This window comes from Convolutriloba macropyga, chromosome 7 (assembly GCF_964194025.1).
Source record: "Convolutriloba macropyga chromosome 7, txConMacr16.3, whole genome shotgun sequence".
Classification (NCBI taxonomy): Eukaryota; Metazoa; Xenacoelomorpha; order Acoela; family Convolutidae; genus Convolutriloba; species Convolutriloba macropyga.
Window position 1 is genome coordinate 37,436,687 of NC_134474.1, and position 27,684 is coordinate 37,464,370.

The 27,684-nt window shown below is 35.2% G+C and overlaps 4 protein-coding genes across 6 annotated transcripts in view; 3 read left to right on the forward strand and 1 right to left on the reverse strand.

Moving 5' to 3' along the window:
- Window positions 1-13,972, forward strand: part of LOC142342838 (vesicle transport protein GOT1B-like) — a 456,129-nt gene extending 442,157 nt beyond the window's left edge. Inside the window, exons 7-8 of one of the 2 annotated variants that reach the window (XM_075394441.1) lie at window positions 11,575-12,825; window positions 13,621-13,972. In XM_075394441.1, coding sequence (XP_075250556.1) covers window positions 11,575-11,613 — 39 coding nt within the window. In that variant the 3' untranslated portion in view covers window positions 11,614-12,825; window positions 13,621-13,972. Of the gene's footprint in view, window positions 1-11,574; window positions 12,826-13,620 lie in introns of those variants that run through there. The other variant, XM_075394440.1, reaches the window with a different exon arrangement.
- Window positions 1-22,594, reverse strand: part of LOC142342837 (ER membrane protein complex subunit 3-like) — a 184,743-nt gene extending 162,149 nt beyond the window's left edge. Inside the window, exon 1 of one of the 2 annotated variants that reach the window (XM_075394438.1) lies at window positions 22,566-22,594. The gene's annotated coding sequence lies outside the window, so the exon portion shown is untranslated. The remainder of the gene's footprint in view (window positions 1-22,565) is intronic. The other variant, XM_075394439.1, reaches the window with a different exon arrangement.
- The window catches only part of LOC142342839 (small nuclear ribonucleoprotein F-like), a 537,554-nt gene that overhangs the window by 442,157 nt on the left and 67,713 nt on the right, over window positions 1-27,684 (forward strand). The window lies entirely within an intron of this gene.
- On the forward strand, window positions 15,739-26,754 carry LOC142342832 (NADP-dependent oxidoreductase domain-containing protein 1-like). Its single transcript, XM_075394432.1, has 3 exons — window positions 15,739-16,070; window positions 23,017-23,642; window positions 26,415-26,754. Exons 1-3 carry the CDS (start codon window positions 15,806-15,808, stop codon window positions 26,727-26,729), a joined length of 1,206 nt encoding a protein of 401 aa, XP_075250547.1. The 5' UTR covers window positions 15,739-15,805; the 3' UTR covers window positions 26,730-26,754.

Here is a 27,684-nt window from a genome sequence, read left to right on the forward strand (position 1 = left end):
TCAAACCACAATAAGCATTTTCCCCTGATACCATATCTTGCAAGTTTTTTTAAGTGTAGTCTATGATTTATAGTATCGAAAGCTTTCTTCAAGTCCAAGAAGAACAAATTGATAGCGTTCTTTCTTTCAGAATGCCAGAGTTCTCCGAGTGCATCAGTGGTGCTATGCTTGTCGCGAAAACCAAATTGGTACCCTGATAGAATTCCTAGTTTTTCGAAATAGCCGTATACTCTACTAAAAAATACTTTGCTCCAAATTTTGCTCCAAAATTTTGCTCCAAAATACTTTGCTCCAAATTTTGCTCCAAAATACTTTGCTCCAAATTTTGCTCCAAACTATGCGTAGTGAGGGCGATAGTTATTTTCCTCCAATTTTGAGCCATCTTTAAATAAAGGAAGGATCTTGGCTGTTTTCGGGCTATCTGGAAAAAGGCCTTCGTTCAATGACCGATGACCGGTTAATCAAATTTGTAATTACATTTAAGGTGGTTAGCATTGAGTCTCTTACAATATTGTTACTTATTAGGTCATCTCCCGAGGACGACTTATTTTGTTAACTTCGGTAAATGGATTCAACCTCGCGCTTTGTTGTTGGGAAAAAGAATATGGAGTGAACGTGAACGAACTTTGGGATATCAACATCATGTGCGGAATTTAAATGATCGCTAAGTTTTCACCAACGTTCGCAAAGAAATTATTAAAGACATCTGCATTGTTTTTAATTGTTGGGAGCTTACAATTTTGTCTACAAATGTTGAAAAGCGGGGGATCATTAAACGTTTTGTATTTTGCGCTGATGTCTTTCAGAAAATTGTACGTTCTCCTCGAGTCTGTTTGGCGAGCTTGAAACTTATTTTGATAGTACTGCTGTTTTGATTTTTTGTATTCTTTTTCAAAAGTCAAACGCCACTTTTTGAATTCTTGATGCTTGGCTTGTTTTTGGCAATCTTTCTTCCTTATTCTATGTGCTTGGTTCCGTTTTAACCTGATTTTAAGCAAGAATTTTTTGGCAGCAGATTTTTCTTGGGTGGGAAACTGCAGATTGGGGCAAATCTATCAGTGACTTTAAGAAAAGTTTCATAAATAGCATCGAAAGCTTCTGAGCAAGTTTTAGCACTCAGCAATTTTTCCACTACACTCCGACATTGCCACCCGGAGAGTTTCTACTTAGTATTCTACAGTGCTGGGATTCTTCTGTGTTTCGAAACGTAGTTTTACGTTCAGGTTGCGAAAATTGTCCGCATGTTAGAATAATTGGATCGAGGTTTGAAAACGTTTGATTTTTTAGAATTTACCAGTTAAACAGATTAATATTTTGTTACAAGAAATGATCAAGACAAGTGGAACTGGTATCAGTTTCCCTGGCTGCTGATTTTGAAAAAACTGCATAACCGTTAGATGATATATAATTCAGATAGTTTTTTTGACAGTGAATTATCTTGTAATGTATCAATGTTGAAGTCACCACAGATGATTAAAAGAAGAGAAGGGGATTGGTTGGCTTCCAGAAAACTATTGAGATGATCAAAAATTTTAATATTCCCTAGGTTTGTTATAAATCACCGCAAGATTTAATTTTGCGCCAGAGAATTCTCTTTCAGTAAAGACTCTTCAAAGTTAACTGCTTTTTCTTTCAAATTTTGCATGCACTTGCGGTTTGAATCATTACCCACCTCCCTTGTATGTTCTACTCTTCTTGATATGGGATCTAAATCCCGGTAATAGATATTGCTTCATCGTCGTCGCACAACCAGGTTTCAGTTAGGCAGACAATGTGAGGCAGCATATCTAAGCTAAAAATAAGAGATTCAAGATCTAGTAGGTGTTTTTTATTGATCTTACATTGAGATCCTCTGTGTGTTATTTTCAGTTTAGTTAAATACATCTTTCCTACGGTTCAGGAAAAGGCTGGTTTGTCCGTTCTGTATCTGGATTTTGAGGTGGCTTGAAGCACTGTTGAATGTTGATTAAAGAATAATTGAGGAACAAACCACCTTCGAATAAGTTGTTGATTCTGTACATCTTTCCGTCCATCCACCTGAGTTTATGACCCTATCACGTATGAACGATGACGAGATCCGTTCGTCATCTTTCATTAATTTGAGAAAGAAAATTAAGTCTGGGTTTACTTGCATCTTCGTGTATTGTAACATTGTACAAAGAGGGGCTTTCTTCTAATGCACGTTTGGTTTTGAGAACTTCGATTTTCTTGGTGAGTCTGATAAATTTTACAATGATTGGTCTGTTCTTGTATCGAGAAGGAAGTTGTTCTTGTATCGAGATCATCAATTGTTTCAGAAAGTCCAAAAACTTTTACATTATCATGACGATTGTACGTTTCTAGAAGCTCTGTTTGAGAGAGCATCTTGAGATCTGTCACGGTGTCCCCCGAGTTGGTGGTTCTCCAATTTCAGTGATAAATCTCGCAAACTTATCGTCACTTTTGCAGTGGATATCAGTTGTCATCTCCGGAAATTTTGGAATCATTATCTCGCTAGTCTGTGTCAGCATTGTTTCCAGTTCTGCAATCCTTTAATCTATTACTCTTCGGCACGCTGTTTTAATTTCTTCAACGAATTTTCGAAACTTCTCTTCAACTATTTCGTTAATTGTCTTTGAGTCAGTAAGTCAGTTTTTAGTTTGTCTATAAGGCTAGGAAAAATACCGTTGATTGCTCTTTTTTAAGGTTCATCAACGACCGTTGATTCAATTTTGGTCGGTTAGAATCGTCAAATTGCGCGATAATTAAAGCTCCGGTAGCATTTCTAAGTGATGAAATACTTTGCGGCTCCATATCCTGAGTGAAATAGTTGCTGTCTGTAACAATATATCATTTTTTGAATATTCCGGTCGTAGTAAATCAGGCTGCAGTGGTTTTCACACGTCGACTCCACACGCCAGATCAAGTTAGAACTGGCCCCAAGAATGTGGTTTGAAGGGCCGTTGTTTAAGTTACGAGAAATTGCCTCTGTTAACCATTTTAATTACTGTCTTGTAATACTTTTGATTGCTCCTCAAAAGTTGAAAGGACTAACTTCGTTGCTCAGGAACTAAGTTTGCGACCATAACTTCTTTGAAAGTCTATTTTGTCATAATTTCTTTCTTTAATGATTACTTGTTTCCTGGCTTCACTCGTTCAAAAAAGTGTTATGCTGAATAATTGCAGTTTAATCGAAAATACAAGTTTTTGTTCTTTATTTAATTATTAATCGAATCGGAATTTAAGGTTTTCGTCTCCAATTTCCAATTTATTTCCTCATTAAATTGGAAATTTATTTCCAATTTAATTAGGAAATATATATGCGAGGCTGAGTTTTGTCTTGTCTAATTGTCACTTTTTGTGAAAAAAAGACGTCATTATGTAGCCCTGGAGGCTACTTTTGAATTTTGAAAAAACATGAAAATATTATTGCTGTTTGAAACAAGGAGGAAAACAAGAAAAGAATAAGAAAAGTTTTTTTTTTTTGGGGGGGGGGGGGGTTGAGGGAAGAGATGTTATATTAGAATACAATAATTGTGCAGAAAAGTAACTTTTATTCGAAACAATTTTCTTAAAATCAAATTAATATTATTAATATAAAGTACGAACAATTTCTGAACAATTATTGTAGTATTATAAAACATCCCTTCCCTCGACCTCCCCCCCCCCCCCAAAAAAAAAAACAAAACTTTTCTTATTCTTTTCTTGTTTTCCTTCCGTTTAAGTAACAAGTTAACTTTTCACGGGTTTTTTTCTCTGCCGCATAGTAATTTTAGGTTCAATAGGTTTTCGATATAACCTATAGGTTTCAATAGATGTTCAATATGTTTTCGATGTATCCGAAACAGAAAGAAATACAAAACAATGGAAGACAATTAATACAAGCGTTAAAGTTTTGCAATATTTAAAAAATGAAGAAAAACAGTCATCTTCTTCCTATTTCTTTCAACTCAGCAAGCATGTTTCTGATTTAAATGGTACTTTTAGGATCATTTATCTGGCTTTTTTCAGAAAATGTATTTAAATGAACAACAGTGCTTCTTTTGTACATGAAAACTATAGAACACGAATTGTGTAGGCAAGACCACTTTTTGAAATGTTGCGGCCATCTATTCACTGTTTTCTGTGTCCCCTTGAACAAAGTTTTTTTAATACAAACTGATGCCTTCAAATCAAAGGCTATTCGTCCGAACAGAAATTGTATTAGAACACATAATCCTTATTGAATAAAGAAAGACGTCAAAATTTTTTTTGGAAAACTAACTTGTGTTTGTCAAAGCAAAATTCGGAAATGCAGCAGCTTGCTGAACCATGTTATCTATTCCCCTTCAATTGTTTGCTGATAAAAGGTTGAGTACTTTTGTGACGCAATCTGATCATCCTGTAATTGTTTTTCGATAATTTTTGGTGAAAATAATCTAAATTAAGCTACCATTGCTTTATCAGAACTAGAATTGTTTAGGCTCGATTTGTTAATTAAATTCTTTTCAAATTGTTTAGGCATAGCAAAATCAGATGTTTATAACGCTTAGAATGACCATTTGACCGCAGAAGCAAATGTATTAATTGATTATTTACCTAAAAGTCACAAATTTTGTTTTAAAAATGTACTTTTTGGATTAAAATATGCTACGCTCAAAAATATGAAATCAATTATATCAAAAGAGCATAAATTTGGATTTGAGAATGGATTTTGGTCCTGACAATGACATCCGCTGTTCCATCCGCTCATTCAGCCGAGAGTATCCGGTCGTTGTCACAGAGCCAATAATGTTCTTTCTCTGAATGTTAACGAACAGCTTGAAGATATTTTCAGCTTCGTGCACTATCGATTCTCCATATAGTCTGGGAATTCGATGGTTCTATTCTGTTCTGCAGAAAGCTATCTAATTGCTAGATCTCAGATTGTTTTGAGTAAAAGATGTGTTGTCTTGGAAACAGGAAGGTAAAATCGGGTTGCAACAAGCTTCAGTTTGAAGCCCCTTGCTTTTCGATTGTTATTTTTTTTACCATTAGACGTCATTTTCGAACGGCTGCGTTTCGAACGTCATTTTCGAACTCAACTGTGTTTTCTATGCAGATGGTACTTTGTCTGCCTTGTATACAAAGATGCGGTAACTCAGTAGGTGTTGGATTTGATAGTCACACTAGAGAGATGTTTTGGCAAAGCCAAGCTCCGGCTTAATACTACTTAGAACTGAAGCAAGTTGAGTAAGAAATGTTTGAAGGTTGATCACCTACTCCCTACAGATTCAAATTTGTCAAATATATTCTTGTATTTTTTATTGATTACTTTTTCTTTCAAAGCAAATCTGTATAGTTTTGGTCCACTTTATACAGTATGCGAAAGATCTTTTATATAAGAGGTTCAGTTGATGTCTGAATCGAGCTAGTAGGAGTAATGGTTTTTACTCGGCTTCTCTTTGGTAATTCACTTTTTTATTGTTTACCTGCTATGCGCTCTCAGAACTTAAAACCCTTAATGAATTTTGCCTGCACGCTCTAAATTGTGAACGCCAAAGGGAGTGGCAAAGCCAAGGTTCGTCAGACAACTATACGTGTTTTCTGTGCAGGAAATTTCTTTTCAATATAGTTTTTTAATGTTGCAAGATCGCTGTATGTTTACATTTTTCAAACGCATGCAGTTACAACCATGTGGAAAGAGATCTTTTGTCATGCGTTCCATAATGAGTGAAGCAGACTGCCGTGTGAGTTGAAGCTAATACCAGTTCAGCGTACGTTTCTGAATAAATTGTACAGAAGCAGATTTGAACATTTTAATCGTGCCTAAAACTATAATAATTTTTAAGGAGCGCTTTCTCTAATCCTGAAACCAACGTCCGCTATTTCATCTGAAAATTGATTTTATTGAAAATTAACGGAAATGGCCGAATATGGATGTTTGCAAAAACGACAGAAAATAGATTGTTGAAAAATCTTTTTCGTAATACATTTTTTTATTGTTGCTGATATTTCAAGTGACTTTAAAATTGATGCCTCCAAATTGTCTCCTGTTTGTTAGACATTTTTCAACATAAAATGGGAAAATATGAAAGAGTAACCTGTATATTTTTAACCTTTATATTTAAGAAAAAAGTTTCAGGGGAAAAGTTGATAGTAATCTATTGCTCAAGTTCACGCTGCACCTTGTAACGCGCCTCGTGGGTTTATCCGTTTAATTTATTAAATTCAAAAATATCGCAACAGTGTGCTCAGCTACTAGAACGACAGAAGTTGGTTTTCTTCAACTGACTTAAACTTCTGTAACCTTTTTAATAGCCGCACAGCGATAGCGGGGGCTATTATTGGCCTTCTCTTGGTTTTAATTGCTCTTGAACGAAGTTCGTAGCAATTATTGTAAACGTGTCTTTTTTATGCGAAATTTTTGCTTGACAATTTTGACTTTTGGAGTGACTTTTACGCCCTTGACTTTTTGCGTTTAGCGTGATCTAAAATTCGCTCTCAATCACAATTTCAAGCAGCTGAATTCAATTGGCGGCAATTTAATACAAAGTCAGATGAAAAGTGCGCCATTTTTTTTAAATCTTAATAGTGGTATATGTTAACCTCTAATGTGGTTATTTGAAGCCCACTTTTGAACTTTTTAGTCCCATTTAGATTTCATTTGAAATGCGTGCGTGACGTCATTTTTCGCTCTTAGTGGAGCGAGTTTTTTTGTTCATTCGCGTGATTAAATTTTTGGTCACACTTGACTTACCTCACTCTCAAAAATGACTTCCTGAATTTGAAATTGACCTTTATTTACTTTAATTCAAAGAGATAAGGTCAAATGGGTGTGTGTCACTCTAAATGAAGGTTATTTGAGAGCAGCTAATAGAGGCAGCAAAAACTTATACTGATTTTAAACATATCAGCCTTCAAAGAAAAGACGATTTTTTTTGGTCTGTCTTTTTTACTGTGCAGATCTACGAAGCTATAGCGGCTATTTTCTGGCAATCTGCCAGCTATGTTTTGATTATATTGAAAGTTTCTAGATTACTGGAGAAATCTTGAAAAATCTTCTCCCTAGTTAAGTAATAGTTCTTTTCCACTTCGAATCTTTCTCTATATCAAGACTGCGTCGTTTTTCAAATGTTGATTAGTGTTTCCAATTGATTCAAATATAGTGAATAACCATATTATAGAAGCCTGCGGCGTGAGTTTTTTTATATACAAAAAGCGTCCGTTTTTAGAAAAATGTAAAAACTGTTTTGTCACGTAAATATTGAAAACCAAGATTTTTTGAAGCTCTTTGATTTATATTGTACTATGTTTAAAATTGCCTGAATATAGGACACACGAATTAAATTAAACTTGTTGCCAGAAAGACAGTACATGATATTTAATGTGGTATATTTGAAATAAGAAAAAACGAATAATACATCAACAATTTCAACTTTTTTGTTTCTTTTGGAGTTCTTAAGCTAATTCTTCAGATTTTGAGCAGTCAGTTATTTGTTTGCTGTTTTTAGCGTGTTAACTGGTAGCAGCAATTTTTGCTGCAAGTTAATGTCTTTGTTTTTAAACCTAATTGTGCTTGGCGACTCATTGCTTTTGTTGAACTTAAGTTTCCGTGAAGAGCTGTTTTAAATCACAAAATAGTTCACAATGAGTGTGATCCTACGTCTGGTAAAATTATATCAAAATGAGGGTTCTGAGTTTTTCATATTTCAATATTATTAAATTCGTACCCATGGTTGCTCCGGAATAATTGCTTTAATTTTAGCTGAGCAAAATTGATAGCCAAAAGAGCTTTTCTCTCGGAAGAATTTTTTGACCAATATGTGACGTATGTTGGAACGTCCCAAGCTAACACACGGTTACGTTTTTATTTTTTTTCTATTCTTTTATTATTGTCATTGATATTGCAAATTGTATTTTGACTTAGCGCCCCCTTTGACATGGTAATCCATATTGGTTGCAATTTTTCCGATTTGCTATTATTTGAATGTTGCCACTAGAGGAGCCTCTCACCAGCGAAATTGAAACGCTAAAATGATAAATTATTGATGCAAGTTCGAAACATAGTGGACAACGCAATTATAGAACTCAGTGCTATTGTAAAAGATGATCTTTAATAAATGTTTTAATTGTTTTCATTTGTTTTAGTTCTTCGACAAGGTATTCAGTGCTCGTATGAATTCTGGTTGAGGCTCTAAAATAAGCTGAATTATTCACCCCGTTTTGTGGTTGAAATTGTGTATTGAGATTATTAGTTAACCCGTAAACTGTTAATCAAATTTCCTCAATCAAAATTTTTCTCATACGCCAGCGGAATTTAAGCCAGTTAAAGGGATGCTAAGATAAAGCGGTTTAAAAAGAGAAATATTGTGAAGAGTTTATTTTTTTACTGAAAAAGTTTAGTTAATCTGGGACATTCTAGTCAAAGATTGATAACCCCTACACCAAGCACACGCTTAGCCAAGTACGCCATTCTTTTTGCTAACAAACGGGTTCATTCACGCTTCCGTTCTTTTTAATGAGCCACAGTATCAAGATTGCAGCTTTGATTGGTTGATAGATAACAAGCAAAAAAAATCGAACGCAATAAAATTTCATCAAAACTGCTGGTTCTATAGATGGCTCTATTGAGTGCTCTCAAACAAAATTTGAAGCATTTATTTGGCCCCTTTGGTCATTTTCTAAATGCAATTTTCTGCTTGATCATATTGTCTTACGATTTGGACTCATCGTCCTAGAAAAATTGGTAAAGCCCGAGGGATTTAAGTGACTACACCTAAGTCAACCCCTTCACCTATCAAATTTGTTAAAATATTTAAATAATCCGGAATCGGCGCAATACCTAATACCACTAGAACCAAAACTGCTATGGGCCGAGTGTTTAAAAAAGGTGAAAACGGTTATTAAATGGTTATAATATTGCAAGACTAACAGATAAAATGTCTATCAACCAATCAAAGCTCCGAGCTTGATTATTAATCAGCATCTTTTTTAATCTGACATTTTTAATAGCCGCCCTCATCTTCTCAGCCGGCTATTATAGCGCTCCTATTTTTTTACAATTCAAAGAATTTGAATTGTATTGGGGCGCTGTTTTTTTTTTAAGATGTGTTCACACATTTTTCAATGACTTTGATCTTTCAAAACGGGATAAACAGGTAAAGCCCAGCGGGCATTAAGTTTCATTAGAGGCCCAAAGAGCGCTTTAGTAGTCATTCAAGTGCTTAGAGTGGTACAGCTTCTGGGATAGCCTTAATTGAAGGTTAAAAGGTCGTTTTTAGGAGTTTTCGGGCTCAAAATGCTGCAATTTTTTTTGATTTTGTGATTTTTTTTAGTTTTTTTGTTTGATTAGTCTTCTCAGCCGGCTATTATGGCGCTCCTATTTTTTTTTACAATTCAAAGAATTTGAATTGTATTGGGGCGCTGTTTTTTTTTAAGATGTGTTCACACATTTTTCAATGACTTTGATCTTTCAAAACGGGATAAACAGGTAAAGCCCAGCGGGCATTAAGTTTCATTAGAGGCCCAAAGAGCGCTTTAGTAGTCATTCAAGTGCTTAGAGTGGTACAGCTTCTGGGATAGCCTTAATTGAAGGTTAAAAGGTCGTTTTTAGGAGTTTTCGGGCTCAAAATGCTGCAATTTTTTTTGATTTTGTGATTTTTTTTTAGTTTTTTTGTTTGATTAGTCTTAAGTTGAAGTTTTTAAAAGTTGACGAAGGCGTGTTTCGAGAAAAATTTACTTTTTATGACTATTTTATGAGCTCTATGTTTTGGTAATACAAACACAAACACGCAAAATGATACTAATTTTTGCAATTTTTTTCAAGTTTTTTGAAAATTTTTGTCATTTTTTGAGTTTTTTCAGCTTCAGAGGCCAAGGAATCTCCTTTGAGGTTTGATAATAAGGCACTGCATAGTTTCTAGTAAAATCGAATTGGTTTTCAACGTTTTAATGTCTCACATTTTAGCACATTTTTGATAAAATTTGCAATTTTTTTCAAGGTTTTCTAAAGTTTTGGTCAGTTTTTCGTATTTGTCAATTCTCAAGTACCAAAAAACCTATTCCACGGTCTGATGAAAGTTACTGCATGGTCGTTAGTTTCAATGGCTTTGTTTTCAACAATTTAACCTTTCGACTGTTAGAAATTTCTTGATAAAATTTGCAATTTTTTTAAGTTTTTTCCAAAACATTTGTCTTTTAGTCAGTTTTTCTCACCTCAGTAGCCAGCTAACCTCATCCAAGGTTTGATAGTTGTCAGGGGGCAAGTGAATGGTTTTTTATATGAAAGAATTTTATTTGAATCAATTTCATTTTATTTGAAAGAATTTCTATTGTTTGAAATTTGAAGTTTTTTCTAAAAATTATTGCCTATCGTTCTTTGAGCCCATGAATTTTTGAAGGCTTGCAATTGGGTTACGGGATGGCGTCTAATAGCCTCTAGATACACAGAAATGATTCTGAAGATTTTAATATCACGATTTTCCATAACATTTCAATAAAATTTGCAATTGATTTCTTTTTTTTTTTTTGAATTTTTCGGTCATTTTCGAGTAATCGATGTTCAAGGGCCAATGAATTTCTTTCAGTTATTGCAGATATAATACTGGACCGATTTCAGAAACGAAAATTGGTGTGGAACATATTTTTGAAATAGGTATAATTAAAGAGATCAAATTTTGCCTTTGGGGTAAAAGCTTCTAGTTTTAGCAATGAGTATATTTTTGTTCAATTTTTTTTTTGATTGTTTAAATTTCTCAGTTTTTTGGAGATGATTTTGTTTCTGTTTTCGCTGGCATTTTTCACGTGGTCTGCTGGTCAGGATGAGTACTTCTAAGTTTTTCATTCAATTCTTTGAATTGTATTTCAGGACTTGTCCTATGTTTTTTTACTTTGTCGAATAAAAAAATGTTTCGCTTTACCTCATTTTGCCGCTTTTTCAACATTTTGCGTGATATCTTTTTGACTTCTTTAGGCTAGTTTCTCTCTTCTCTCATTCTGCTAAAAGTGATTTTGAACATCAGTTGCTCAGCAAAGCAATTCAAAATGAACAGAGTCAGTTCAGTATAAATATTGAAGTCAGAAATAGAAACGGGATAAACCCATAAAGCCCAATTTTAGTTGCCCGCTATTTGAACGTCGTTCCTAAAAGTATTAGTTACCTCTCTCTAATGCTTATTGGTATTGATAGTAGCTCCTGTAGCCTCTCTCTAAGAATTAGAAGTATGTTCAACTACGAAATGCCATCAAAATAAATCGGACTTAAAAAATGTTTTTGTACAAAAATCTTTTTTTTTTTCAATATCTTCTATTCTTTCAATCCCAATCATGCTTATTGGAATCAACGGCGGCTATTTTCCGGCAATCTGTGGGGTATGTTTTTATTTGTAATTTAATTGCGCAAAAATTACTCTTAATTTCATAAATTATGCAGCGTATATGCCACCACTAAATGCTACTCAACAGAAAAAACATTGACTGATTGTTTGAAACAGTTTCCTAATAAGAATCTGTTGTGTCAAATTGTAAATTAAAATTGTCATATGTTGCTCTCTCGATTAACTTGTCATTTTCTTCTACTAAATAATGCTAGGCCGGCTGATGAAAACGTGCAATCGATGTTCTATTTTGTTTCAGATAGCAATTCAGGTGGAGAATTCGAAATCAATGGTGTGAATGAAAAGATTCCAGCCTCTTACAATCAATCAGCCAATGTCAAAAAGATGGTTTCCAAAGCACTCTTTCTTGTATTTAGTATCAACTTAATTTTGAGATCTTACTCGGAATTTGAAGCTGCCGCCCCACTCATCTTAGTTGTGGAATTGATGGAAGATGTTATTATGAAGAAGAGCTCAAGTTATTTTGATGTTTTCTATTTTCGTTTTAGTGTTTGCATATATGATGTTTGTGGTTTATTAGATTTCCTCAATTTTGCTTAAATTTATCATTTATTGTTGCTGAATATTTTACAAATCTAAGTTGGGAATAATTCGTTTTTCGAGATTTCACGTCTTATTACGCTAGTTTGATAGTCATTATGCAACTTGTTTTTTTTATAGCTGTAAGCTGATTGGAACTATATTGCGGTGCTCTTGGTTTTTTTCGTCATCTGACGCTCTTTTTCGTTTTATATTTGTTCTAGAACATTCTTTCGCTTGACTTGAGGCACATGGTAATATTTTTACTTGTCTTCTCTAATCATCCCACTTGAGATAACGTTTCCGCTAAATTGATCTTTTTGTCATGCTTGCTCCACTGCTCGTTTCTTTTTGTATACCATATACATTTTATAGCACACGTTTACCAGCTATTGGCCACAAACAGACGTAATAGCTGTTTAAACGTGCGTATTAACCAAATTTTGTAATAACACGTACGTTCTGCTCTGGCGTTTTTTAATCTACATTTTGATTTTTCAACAACAAATATTACTAATGGTGATGTAAATCTGTATCCTTTACTGTCGCAAAACTCTTCCATTGAACACCTCTTGTTGAGACAATTAGTTGCTAGTAAGGACCGTATCGACTATCTCTCGAAGACTGTTGAGAAATTCTCGGTCAAAACTGGTGCTAAGTCGCGCTCAACTATTGGTGTAAAAAAAATTCGTGAAGTGCGCAAAAATGCTGAAAGACAAGGAAGCAAATAGCAATGGTGGCAAGCACACAGACATCTCAGCTGGTCTACCGTCCTTGCAGTTTGAGACAGCGTTGACTCAGGAGCAGAGTCTGTTGTTACCCTTGAGGACCAGAGCTCATTGTACGACTGTGGAGTGTCTTGCGGGTGCGTGCTACCTCGTTAGTGTAATGAACGGGGTGCGGAAGGAGGTGTTTGTAGTGAAGAACAAAACAAGAGCTGCTCAGAGGATTATGCAGATGGGAATCGAAGGTGGGGTAACTTGGCAGTTCTTTTTAATAGCCGCTAAGAGATAGCTGAGGCTATTATTGGCCTTCTCTTGGTTTTTTTCTCACAATTCAAAGAAGCTGTTGCGGATATTTTTTGGCAATCTGCCAGCTATGTTTAAGAAATTTTGTGGCCCCTTTTTGGCTTTAGAGGTAATTAGCAAGTTCATGACGGAGTATTGAGTATTTGCACTTTACGCAGGAAGCTCTAACTTCGGTAATATCCGTTTGCACATATTGTTTGGCACCCTCATCCCACCCCCCGTCGTCAAATCGAAAAAATAGGCATTATTTGAGTATTAGACGTCGATAATCTTTTATTACTGACGTTTTCAGCAACCAGAGAAATTTAAAATTTTGAAATTCTGCCTCAATTCCCAAATTTGGGGTTTTTAAAAGTTCGACATGTAGTTGCTTGGTTTTCCGGACCCCCGTCTTTGCGCAGAACTCATTATTTTGTGCAGACATCACTACTTAACGAAGAGCAAAGTTTTTAGTATTGATATGGAGTTTAATAACCAAAAACTTTTGTTCTGCAATTTTTTACTAATTGTAATTGATAGCAAAAATAGATGCTTATTAAATTGCTCTTGAACGAAGTTCATAGCAATTATTGTAAACGTGTGTGTCTTTTTTATGCAAAATTTTTGCTTGACAATTTTGACTTTTCGAGTGACTTCTACGCCCTTGACTTTTTGCGTTTCGCGTGATCTAAAATTCTCTCAATCACAATTTCAAGCAGCTGATGAAAACGTGCAATCGATGTTCTATTTTGTTTCAGATAGCAATTCAGGTGGAGAATTCGAAATCAATGGTGTGAATGAAAAGATTCCAGCCTCTTACAATCAATCAGCCAATGTCAAAAAGATGGTTTCCAAAGCACTCTTTCTTGTATTTAGTATCAACTTAATTTTGAGATCTTACTCGGAATTTGAAGCTGCCGCCCCACTCATCTTAGTTGTGGAATTGATGGAAGATGTTATTATGAAGAAGAGATCAAGTTATTTTGATGTTTTCTATTTTCGTTTTAGTGTTTGCATATATGATGTTTGTGGTTTATTAGATTTCCTCAATTTTGCTTAAATTTATCATTTATTGTTGCTGAATATTTTACAAATCTAAGTTGGGAATAATTCGTTTTTCGAGATTTCACGACTTATTACGCTAGTTTGATAGTCATTATGCAACTTGTTTTTTTATAGCTGTGAGCTGATTGGAACTATATTGCGGTGCTCTTGGTTTTTTTCGTCATCTGACGCTCTTTTTCGTTTTATATTTGTTCTAGAACATTCTTTCGCTTGACTTGAGGCACATGGTAATATTTTTACTTGTCTTCTCTAATCATCCCACTTGAGATAACGTTTCCGCTAAATTGATCTTTTTGTCATGCTTGCTCCACTGCTCGTTTCTTTTTGTATACCATATACATTTTATAGCACACGTTTACCAGCTATTGGCCACAAACAGACGTAATAGCTGTTTAAACGTGCGTATTAACCAAATTTTGTAATAACACGTACGTTCTGCTCTGGCGTTTTTTAATCTACATTTTGATTTTTCAACAACAAATATTACTAATGGTGATGTAAATCTGTATCCTTTACTGTCGCAAAACTCTTCCATTGAACACCTCTTGTTGAGACAATTAGTTGCTAGTAAGGACCGTATCGACTATCTCTCGTAGACTGTTGAGAAATTCTCTGTCAAAACTGGTGCTAAGTCGCGCTCAACTATTGGTGTAAAAAAATTCGTGAAGTGCGCAAAAATGCTGAAAGACAAGGAAGCAAATAGCAATGGTGGCAAGCACACAGACATCTCAGCTGGTCTACCGTCCTTGCAGTTTGAGACAGCGTTGACTCAGGAGCAGAGTCTGTTGTTACCCTTGAGGACCAGAGCTCATTGTACGACTGTGGAGTGTCTTGCGGGTGCGTGCTACCTCGTTAGTGTAATGAACGGGGTGCGGAAGGAGGTGTTTGTAGTGAAGAACAAAACAAGAGCTGCTCAGAGGATTATGCAGATGGGAATCGAAGGTGGGGTAACTTGGCAGTTCTTTTTAATAGCCGCTAAGAGATAGCTGAGGCTATTATTGGCCTTCTCTTGATTTTTTCTCACAATTCAAAGAAGCTGTTGCGGATATTTTTTGGCAATCTGCCAGCTATGTTTAAGAAATTTTGTGGCCCCTTTTTGGCTTTAGAGGTAATTAGCAAGTTCATGACGGATTATTGAGTATTTGCACTTTACGCAGGAAGCTCTAACTTCGGTAATATCCCATTTGCACATATTGTTTGGCACCCTCATCCCACCCCCCGTCGTCAAATCGAAAAAATAGGCATTATTTGAGTATTAGACGTCGATAATCTTTTATTACTGACGTTTTCAGCAACCAGAGAAATTTAAAATTTTGAAATTCTGCCTCAATTCCCAAATTTGGGGTTTTTAAAAGTTCGACATGTAGTTGCTTGGTTTTCCGGACCCCCGTCTTTGCGCAGAACTCATTATTTTGTGCAGACATCACTACTTAACGAAGAGGAAAGTTTTTAGTATTGATATGGAGTTTAATAACCAAAAACTTTTGTTCTGCAATTTTTTACTAATTGTAATTGATAGCAAAAATAGATGCTTATTAAATTGCTCTTGAACGAAGTTCATAGCAATTATTGTAAACGTGTGTGTCTTTTTTATGCAAAATTTTCGCTTGACAGTTTTGACTTTTCGAGTGACTTCTACGCCCTTGACTTTTTGCGTTTCGCGTGATCTAAAATTCTCTCAATCACAATTTCAAGCAGCTGAATTCAATTGACGGCAATTTAATACTAAAAGTCAAATGAAAAGTGCGCCGAAACTGGTGCCATTTGTTTTACTTTAAATCTTACTAGTGGTATATGTTAACCTCAAATTCTCTGTCAAAACTGGTGCTAAGTCGCGCTCAACTATTGGTGTAAAAAAAATTCGTGAAGTGCGCAAAAATGCTGAAAGACAAGGAAGCAAATAGCAATGGTGGCAAGCACACAGACATCTCAGCTGGTCTACCGTCCTTGCAGTTTGAGACAGCGTTGACTCAGGAGCAGAGTCTGTTGTTACCCTTGAGGACCAGAGCTCATTGTACGACTGTGGAGTGTCTTGCGGGTGCGTGCTACCTCGTTAGTGTAATGAACGGGGTGCGGAAGGAGGTGTTTGTAGTGAAGAACAAAACAAGAGCTGCTCAGAGGATTATGCAGATGGGAATCGAAGGTGGGGTAACTTGGCAGTTCTTTTTAATAGCCGCTAAGAGATAGCTGAGGCTATTATTGGCCTTCTCTTGGTTTTTTTCTCACAATTCAAAGAAGCTGTTGCGGATATTTTTTGGCAATCTGCCAGCTATGTTTAAGAAATTTTGTGGCCCCTTTTTGGCTTTAGAGGTAATTAGCAAGTTCATGACGGAGTATTGAGTATTTGCACTTTACGCAGGAAGCTCTAACTTCGGTAATATCCGTTTGCACATATTGTTTGGCACCCTCATCCCACCCCCCGTCGTCAAATCGAAAAAATAGGCATTATTTGAGTATTAGACGTCGATAATCTTTTATTACTAACGTTTTCAGCAACCAGAGAAATTTAAAATTTTGAAATTCTGCCTCAATTCCCAAATTTGGGGTTTTTAAAAGTTCGACATGTAGTTGCTTGGTTTTCCGGACCCCCGTCTTTGCGCAGAACTCATTATTTTGTGCAGACATCACTACTTAACGAAGAGGAAAGTTTTTAGTATTGATATGGAGTTTAATAACCAAAAACTTTTGTTCTGCAATTTTTTACTAATTGTAATTGATAGCAAAAATAGATGCTTATTAAATTGCTCTTGAACGAAGTTCATAGCAATTATTGTAAACGTGTGTGTCTTTTTTATGCAAAATTTTCGCTTGACAATTTTGACTTTTCGAGTGACTTCTACGCCCTTGACTTTTTGCGTTTCGCGTGATCTAAAATTCTCTCAATCACAATTTCAAGCAGCTGAATTCATTTGGCGGCAATTTAATACTAAAAGTCAAATGAAAAGTGCGCCGAAACTGGTGCCATTTGTTTTACTTTAAATCTTACTAGTGGTATATGTTAACCTCTAATGTGGTTATTTGAAGCCCATTATTGAACTTCTTAGTCCCATTTAGGCTCCCCCCCCCCCCCCCCCGACTGAAGCAGGCTGCAATTGATTAGAGCTCCCACTAGTTGTTCGAGAGCATTTCTTTCGACGTTTAGTCGGTTATGTTTTGTTTACCGAACTTTTGAAAATATACGTTTTTAATAGCCGCCCTCATCTTCTCAGCCGGCTACTATAGCGCTCCTATTTTTTTTACAATTCAAAGAATTTGAATTGTATTGGGGCCCTGTCTTTTTTTTAAAGATCTGTTCACACATTTTCATGATTTTTGAAGTCAAATTGGAGTAGTGATTTTGGTCAATTTTCAACAGTTTAAGTGATATCTTTTTGACTTCTCTAGGCTAGATTCTCTCTTCTCTCATTCTGCTAAAAGTGAGTTTGAACATCAGTTGCTAAGCAAAGCAAATCAAAATGAAAAGAGTCAGTATAAAAAACTGAAGCCAGAAATAGAAACCGGATACACCCATAAAGCCCAATTTTAGATGCCCGCTATTTGATCGTCGTTCCTATAAGTCTTAGTTACCATCTCTAATGCTTATTGGTATTGATAGTAGCCCCTGTAGCCTCTCTTTAAGAAACAGAAGTACGTTATGTTCAACTACGAAATACCATCGAAATAAATCGGACTTAAAAAATGTTTTTGTAAAAAATTTTTTTTTTCAATATCTTCTATTCTTTCAATCCCAATCATGCTTATTGGAAGCAACGGCGGCTATTTTCCGGCAATCTGCCGGGTATGTTTTTTATATCTCGTACATCACAAGCATGGTAGAGAAACTTAACTTCCTAAATTTGAATAATACTTTTGAAGTTTTAAATTTTTCGAATTTTTGATTTGGACAATGATAGCCCAAATTATATTAGAGGTGATAACACTTATCGGTAAATTGAATCATAGGTAGCCTACAATTTTTTAAATCCAAAAACTGAATTTAAAAAAATAGCTGAAAGTCAGGCAAAGGGAAAGAAATTTTACGTTTTGCAGAAAAACACAGATGTTTCTGGATAATGGAAGCTAAATTTGCCATCACTTTTGATGAAAAGATTGCATGTGCTTTTAGGACAGTATACTTCGCACGTACGGTCATAATAAGCAAAAAGGGTCAGCGAAGATGGGTTAAATTATGTTTAGATCAGTCAGTTTCTGCAAGAGGTTTATGAAATTGTTCTAGAGTCCTGCTTTCTCCTATTAAAATTATAAGCAATATTGTTACGGTGAATTCTTTTGAAAAAATTTTGCAAGAAGGAAAGAAAGAATTAAATTCTTCATGCATAATTGAAAATTATAAATTTAAAATTTTCTACAATTTTCAAAATTTAACACAAAATTAGATAGACAAGAAGGACTGACTGGCACTATACAAACTGTAACATGAAGAGGACAGATAACAAGACCAGATGGTCTACAATGACCTGCCCAGGATTGATGAAAAACAAAACATCACATTAGAATTAATTGGAATGAAAAGTTAAACTGTAGTCGAAACAAACGTAAACAAAGACTTCACGAAATGAAATGAGCCTGTAGAAAAAAACTCTGCTTTCTGTCGTCGGTCATGGGTTGCTACATGTTAACAGAAAAAATCAGGTATCCTACATACATTAATGCAGTCTGAAGCTTAATTTTGAAATTTGAAAATCTTTAAAAAATAGGAACTTAAATACTAGGCCTGCAAGATTTTACGAATGATCCCCTACTTACTCCCTTAGGGACCTTGGCTCTACTGAAGGTGGAATGAGCCTCTGGATTCAACTAGTGAAGCCAACCGGTCATGGACCATCTGATTGTGCACAAGCAGCAAGGTCAGGAGTAAGTAGAGGTCACAAAAAACTTACACGCAGCTCAAACACTAAATACATACCGTACTAACTCAAAATTACAAGGAAAGTATTTTTGAATATATGATAAAAATCATTTACTTCCTTATACGAGCAACCGATCAAGTCAGGCATTATATCAACCTTTCTTAATTTATTATACAAAATAGTTGAACGATATTGAATAGATGAACGTTGCATTTTTGTTTTGAACGATGGCACTTTAACCAAATTTAAACAAGAAGAGCGTGTTGAAGAGAAATTATGAAAAGTAAACATACTATTTAAAAACTCATCTGAATGGAAATTGTTGATAGATTTTAGGACAAATTTTAACAATTCATAAATATGTTGTTCATACACAGAGAGAATTTTATTATCAGCAAATATATCTTCACTACTGTCGGTTCGTTTTCGGAAGTAGATGAATTTGAGAATTTTCTTTTGAAGCAGGAACAAAGGTGTAAGTGAGCTGTAGCTGCAGCACCCGTAAATTAGTACTCCATACTGTAAAACAGGATTAATATTACTACGATAATATCTTAAAAGTAGTTTTCTTGGGGTATAATGCCTAAGCTTCGATATAATGCCACAATGCCTAGGTAACTTTCCGATAAGTTTTTTTATATGGGTCTGAAAGCAGAGCGTTGTATCAATAAAAATACCAAGATATTTACACGATGAATTATTTTTAACAACAATATTATTAAACGCAAACATTGTACTAGGATTGGAAGCACTTTTACCAAAAGTCATTTGAACTGTTTTGTCTAAGTTTAGCGCTATCTTTTTAGCATTTAGCCAATATCATTTCGGAGGCAGGCAAATGATGTTACATTTGTATCATCTGCAAACAAGTAGACTTCAGAGCTGTTACAAACATGTGGAAGGTCATTTATATATATTAGGAACAATAAGGGACCTAAAATTGAGCCCTGCGGTACCCCACATTTAATCGGAAGCCATCTTGATGACATGCCACAAGCTTCCACCCGTTGTTTTCTATCACTAAGATGTGACCTGAACCAATTGTAACATGGTCGTCTAACTCCATAACATTCTAATTTACGTAACAGAATTTCATGATCTACCGTATCAAAGGCTTTTTTCAGATCAAGAAAGAAAGTTACTACTTCTCTTTTATAGTTTGATCTAATTTTTTTGGTATGCAAGCTACCGCGTTAATCGTACTGTGCTTTGCTCTAAATCCATACTGTTTGCAATAAAATAATCCAAATTTTTCAAAATAGTTGTATACTCTTCTATACATTGCCTTCTCAAAAACTTTACTGAATACTTTCAATAACGATATAGGTCGATAATTGTTGTTATCAGATTTACAGCCGCTTTTAAACAACGGAAAAACTTTTGCATGCAACCAATTGGAAGGAAATTTACCTTGTTTCAAGGATTGGTTAACAAGAGCAGCAAGGAGAGGTGATAGTTCTCGGTTAAACGTCTTTGCTATTACATTGCTTATGAAATTATCGTCTGAGCTATTTTTGTTATCAATCGAATTAATGAGATCAGAAATTTCTTTTTCTGTGACTTCAAATTTAAACATGGACTGACTTTCAGACACAGATGTTTTTAATTTACTATTTTGAACGTTCTTTTGAATCTCACAGCCAATATTCGTAAAGTGCATGTTGAAATTTTCAACAATTTCAATCGCTCTTAGGTCAGTGTCGTTTGAGTCTTTCCGCTTGGGAACTATTTCAGATTTATTATTCATACCTCTTATATCGTTTAATAATTTATACACTTGTCTTGAGTCTCCAATACTTTGATTAAATTTATCTCTGTAATAATTTCGCTTGGTCTTAGTAATCAGGGCATTTAATTTGGCCCTTAGATATTTAAAAGTATTCAAGTCAGCTTCAAGTTGAGATGACTTCCACTGCCGATGTGCTTTGTTTCTATTTTCAAGTTTTTGATACTGTTTGATAACCAAAGAATTTGCTTAATTTGATTAACATTGCCAGTTCTGATTGGTGCAAATTTATTTAAGGTTTTCAGGAAAGTATTTTCAAAAAATTCATAGGCTGATTCAATGTCACCGTTTATTAACTCCCACAAGGATTGTTTTTCCGTACAGAATTGATGGGAAAATTCTTGTATTTTTATATTGCATTTCAAAAAACTTGTGTCTCTATATTCTTGTGTTTGTTTACGATTCACCGATCCGTAGTACCATTTAAGATGAATCGGACAATGATCTGTAAAATTATTGTGATCCAATACGAAAAATTCAGGTTGTTTAATATTTTGGAAAATGAAATGATCAAGACACGTTGAAGAGTTGTCAACAACTCTAGTGGGTATTGGTTCATTTATTACAAACCCATTACTTGCAATACAGCCTTTGTAATTCTTTGTTAGATTACTTTCCTTAAGGATGTCAATATTTGTATCGCCACAAATTACAATGGGATCAATAGACTCACTAAAAGATTCCAGAAAAACATCTAACGTGTCAACAAACTCAAGTTTGTTGACCCTGGGAGCAACATAAATTGTGAGTACTTTGAACTTATAACTGTTGATTTCAACTTCTAAAAACAATGATTGTTTAAATTTTGTTGGTACTTCTCTTAGTATTGTCAAATTGTCCCGCATCTAGATCATAACACCGCCACCAGTGTGAGCGCGGTTTTTTACGCAGTATCTTTTATATCCACAAACAAGATAGTTTTCAGACTCTTCAGAGTCGGAGAGCCATGTCTCTGTAAGTCACAAACTTTCAGGTGGAGACTCAAGACTTGTTATAAGTGCTTCCAATTCCTGATAGTTTTTCTTTAAGGAGCGCACATTCACATGGAGGACAGACACATGCTTTACCGTAGTATCAAAATTGCTTTCAACTACTTTGATTCATTTAGTTTTAATTTAGTGGTGATAAAAAAGCAGCCCCCTCGCCGAAGCAGCTTTTAACATCATTCAAAGAGTACTGTAAATCAATGACACCTTGATATAGCCCATTTATCTTATATATCATATGATTTTCTTTCCAGACGTAATAAATAGTGCCTTCTTTGGTCCAGCAAGAATCGATACGTGGGTCTTGTCGCATCATTTGAAGGAAATTGAGTCTTGCTTTTGTTATGTCTTCAGATATCCGAATGTGGCTCAGCTCAGGAATAGATTTCAGGTCCTTCGTCCTTCTCAGCAGCTCTATTTTCGCAACACGCCTCGAAAAACGTACAATTATTGGTTTTGCTGAGCTACTAAATCTGGATGGTAGGCGATGAGCTATTGAGATGTCAGACAGCTGCAATCCTGCTTCTAAACAAGTCGATATCTCAAGAACAGTTTTCATTGTTGTTTCAGTTCGCTCCGGAATCAGTTTGCCGTCGCGTGTAGTGAAAGTTTTTTTTTAGCTACTCCAGTAATTCTGACATTTTCACGTCGATTGTAAGATTCTAGCAGTTCTGTTTCAGAAGTGCCTTAACATTGAGCTTCTCAACTTCATCTCTGAACTCCCGCTGAACTGTTTGCAAATTTCATCTTCTACCTTAGACACAGCTTGCTTGACGATTTCTTCGATGGTGGCTTTCAATTTGATAGATACGGCTTCCACCACGTCGGGAATACTGTTTTTTAGTGCGTCCGCGATGCTTGATTGCACTAATTCGAGAAGATTTTTTCCTGCATCGCTCTCTGGGCTTACTTCGGTGCAGGGTCTTTTTTTATCTGGGCGGTTGATGGGTGTGTTGTTTTCATCTCCCTAAACCAAATCAACATTTGAATCAGTGCTCATGTTCTACTCTGGAACCATTTAATAAGTTTATCACAACAATTAGGCTGCAAATTAGAGAAGTGAATTAACATATAAACGAACAGTCGCATATTCACAAACCTTGATTGATCGTCCAAAAAAGACAAAAATCAGGGTTAATAAATTAAAAATTTCTAGACTCAGTCATATTTTTACGTCAAAAATTTGGTCGGCCAACTGACTAAGCGAAAAGAGCTATTGAGCTAATAGTTGGACAAACAAAAAGCTGATAGCTGATCCGAACAATCAGATTGAAGAAATAGAAACAGTACTTAAGGAGAATGAACAATTCTTTTAAGAGGAGCTTTTGTAAAGAGGATTATTTTTGATTGAGAAACCAGTGAAAAATGTTAAACGCCTTTAGACCATCTTGTCGGAAAATTTATTAGAAGAAAATACATTCATTAGCCGATTTCATACCACTCAGTTCAACTCAATGCTGTTTTCAGGAGATCCAGCTAAGATTGGCATTATTGGGTGCGGCAGACTGGGACGTCAGCTTATAAAAGCGCTTAAGTCATATGCCAATGTACCAAATGAGTTAATCTACGTCTCGACTCGCAGACCCGAATCCCTCTCAGATTTCGCAAATGCTGGGGTTAATGTCGATTTCAATAACGTATGGGTGACGTCACAATGCGATATTGTCTTTCTATGCTGTCTCCCAGCTGTTGTAAATCAAGTTTGCGCCGAAATCAAGAATCATCTGATGAAGAACAAAGTTTTGTACTCATTTGTAGCCGGTTATTCGGCTAAAAAATTGGCAAACATCTTGAAATTCACCAACATTATCAAACCAGATTTTATTTACAATGAGTATTCCTCAAAGCTTCCATGGAGTGTTAGCACACTCCCCGCAGATTGTCTTGGTAACAAACAACTCACGGAAAAGCTATGCCCATTAAGCCAAATTTCGAATACGTCGACTGAGGAGGGTGAACAAGTGATCGTTCAGCCCCCAGTGCTTCCGGTATTCATGGACGTGAGTTGGTTAATGCGGATAGTGTTTGGGTGTGTGAATTATGCAACCAGTCAGGAGGTTATGTCAGATGTTGTGGTCGACATTGGGAACAAGGTCAGTACTTAAAAAGGGTAGAGGGAAGTAGATACAATGCGGGGAACTATTAGGATTAAGGGAATAGTTTTTGATTAATAGCCGCACAGCGATAGCTGAGGCTATTATTGGCCTTCTCTTGGTTTTTTACGACTCGAAGAGGAGTATTGGTTTTCTTAAGGTTTTTTTTTTTTACCGGAAGTACTATTCGTTCAGACGATGTTTTGACCTAAAAGCGAAAGCGATTAAAATTGCAGTGTGAAATAATTTTTTCTGAGCGAGAGAAGTTTTTTGATCATGCGCTGCGTTTAGTGAATGACTTTTTGACATTGAAAAGTAGTTTTTGACTGAATGGCACATATAGATAACCGTTTTTAGCGGTTTTTTCGTCTAAGTGGCCTAGTTTTTTTGCTTGTAATTTGGTTTTTTGTAGAAATAATTTTTAATCGATGCTATGTTGAAATGTAAACCCCGGAAATTGATAGCACAGTATTTTGCATAGCCTGAAATTGCGTTTCAAATGCGAAATTGGCACGTATTTCTTGATTTTTTAGTTAATTTTTGGCTTTTTTCTATTAATCTCTTCATTTTTGGATCTTTTAGCTGTTTTTTTGTCAAAAATCAGTTAATATGGCAATTTCCCTTTGATAATTCATATACTCAATGCCTCTTTCTACCTCGATGTAATTTTGTTTCATAAAATTGTATATTTGCTAATCCGATTTTCGTAGTATTTGCAAATTTTTTTCAGTTTTTTGTTAGTATTTTGCTTTTAATTACTAGAAATAGTATTTTGGGGAACTTGAGAGACTTTAATTTCGTTTCAATAAAAATTTAATCGTTTTTTGGTGTTAAGTTTTTGAAAAAACATAAATTTTTTTCATAAATGCAGTCTTAAATGTTTTTTGACAACTTTTTTGCAAAATGTTTCATTGTTTCGTATGTCTGAATTCTGCTTTTTCTTGTTTTATTCTGTTCAGCAAGTTGGATTTTTGTCTCGAATGACTCGTTGTCTTTCTATGTCTCGAATGCTGATCAATGAAATGTACTAGTTTTTCTTGATTTTTTTAAATTTGATTTTTAACTTTCAAAAATCAAGAACTGGTCTTTTTGTTACGGTGTTCCTAACATTGTGTCCATATTCTTCACATTCTCGTTTGTATAGTTCTATTTTTGTCCTGGCACCTACTTTTGTATTCGTTATATTGTTTTTTTCAGTTGTTAAAAAATTGAATGAATTCAGCTTTTTCTTAGATCTTGGTTTCTTCGGTTTGCAATTGATTTAATTCAAAATAAGGCAGTACTGGGAGTTTGCTAGAAAGTCTTTTCCAACATTTCGACTTGTTACTATTCATTGCAATTTTATTCCGGGCTTGGTATTGTTTTTAGACGATTGTTTGCCTTTGAATATTATTCTGTTGCTTTTGTTTTTCTATGATTAATTTAATTTTTGAATTAGAATGAAATCATGTTGTCTAGTATAGATACAACAAAGAAGAATCTTGTATTATTTTTGTCTTAATTGCCGTGATTAGAAATCTAATTGTAGTGGTTCTCTGATTCTTAAGTTTGAGCACTCTTTTTTGAATAATTTTGACTTTCCTGTCATTTTTGAAAAGTTTATATCTGCCGTTTGCTTTCGCGATCTTCTTGAGATTAGAATCATTAATTATCTGAGGGCAATTGATTGCCCTGTCATCTTTGTCAGGCTATCAGTTTTTTGACCATCCTAAAAATTTCAGACTTTTTAAACTTTACCAAACGTTCTCAATAATAAAATTTTGCTGCATTTTCTTTCTCTTGGTGACAGTGGTTTAAATTTCATCGATTTTTAGATCAGACCCGCGGAGGTAATGAGTTAATGGTTTAATACAAAAGGTTATGGCTTCAGCTTTTTGTGAAGTTTTGCTGCTTCGAGTCGCTTCCGGAATTCTTCCGGCTATGTTTTTTTATTTCGTCGTCATGATTTTTGTTACGACCATATGACGTCACAGCCATTTTTTTTCATTCGTTCATGCAATTTCAACTGAATTGCATGTGTGACGTCATTTTTCGCTCTTAGTGGAGCGAGTTTTTTTGTTCATGCGCGTGATTAAATTTTTGGTCACACTTGACTTACCTCACTCTCAAAAATGACTTCCTCACTTTGAAATTGACTTTTATTTACTTTAATTCAAAGAGATAAGGTCAAATGGATGTGGATCACTCTAAATGAAGGTTATTTGAGATCAGCTAATAGAGGCAGCAATAACTTATACAGATTTTTAATCAAAATATAACAGATCAGCCTTCAATGAAAAGACGAATTTTTTTGGTCTGTCTTTTTTACTGTTTTTTAGACTGCCGATCTACGAATCTATTGCGGCTATTTTCTGGCAATCTGCCAGCTATGTTTTTTAATGGCGCCAATTTTAAGTGCAGTGTATTGCATATTCACCTAACGAGACTTGGGGAAAGTTGAGTAGGTTATCCATGAGGTTTGTGTGCGGGGTCCGGATCATGCACCTTTGCGACAGCTAATTGTGATTGGCTAAATATTTTTTTACTAATAATAATTTTCCAATTTATATTTGTTTTACTATTCCTAAATAACATAGTTTTTATTACTATATTTTATTTAGCTTACCACATTGTTAAGCCCTTTAGTTTACTATTGGAGCTTTGTGGATGTGACGTAGGCCATGGCACAAGGTATATGAATAGAAATTGCTTTCCCTGATCAAAGTGACGCCTTTAATCCAATGTTACAACAATACATTTATTTTCAATAATAAATGGTTTCGAATATTTCAGGTATTCTTCCAAAGCGCCAAACTGGAAACAATATTGAAAGAAGTCCTCTTAGAAGAACACTTCCAGTTACCCTCTGAAAGCGTTGTTACACATCTGTTCGAGGCAGCTGAATCGGACAGAAGCACCTATCTCGAGCAAACCAATATTAGCATGCATCAGAGTGCACAGGCCGCAGCCTACTTTCCATACTGGGATTTGACTCAGATAGATGAGAAAAACCAACTTGCGGAGGTGTTAATTATGAATAGAAATTTAAGAAAGGCCTTCATTAGAAGATTTACCGCTAGTTTTGACAGACTGGTGCAATTTCAGTGAAATTTAAATATAGTATTAAGTTTTATTTGCACTTTTAAGAGTCCCTTTGCACTTTTACTTGCTTTTAAAAGTGTACATAAAATATGGTTTGGAAAATCAGAAAAATTTTATCCGTTTGTGGCTTTAGATCACCGGCTCTTTGAAACTTTAACACTTGACCTCACTTATTGGCTGCAGTTTACTACAAAGAGGGTATTCAAAAGTAAACCGCCGATATTTTCGATATAACTGGTTTCTTTGCAGCTCAATGGTCTATTATTTTGCCCATATTATTTTTACAATGCACGATTCTGGCTTGTTTTGTTGCTGTCTTTCATGTCAGTCTGTTCAGCTCTTTGAGATGAGAGATATAGTCAAGATAAACTATGATTAACTTGAGTAAGTAGGTTGAAGTGCTCTTTTCGTTTTAAAATAGTCTATCGTTTGGGAGCAATTTATCCCACGTTAGTCGGCTATGTGTATCAAAACGTCCTTTGTAGTTGTTTTTTTTTATTCATTTTATTACCCATTTGTTGCGAAGGTGATGGGCTTGATTATCTTGAAAACTTTTGTATGAAGCCTGTGAGTTAGCTGATTTTTAAACTCTCATTGGAGTGAACTGTTTTTACAATTCATAGCATTTGAATTGTACTGGGGCGCTATATTTTAAAGATATGTTCATATGTTTTTGGGAGTCCAATTGAAGTGAGCAAAGTCAAAAACCAAACAGTTTTGGCGAATCACATTCTTAGAGTATAGTAACACTTAGTGCTCTAAGAGAACTTAATGCCCTCCAAGCGCTACCTGTTACAGGAAGCGCTCGGAGGGCATTAAGCTCTCTCACAGCACTAAGCCTTACTATACTCTAAGAGTGTGATTCATCAAAACGGTTTTGAGGAGACAATTTCATGATGTGAAGGGCAGTTCTTAATCCTAAATGTATGACCCCCTCAGTCACGCCCCCTGCCATCAACAA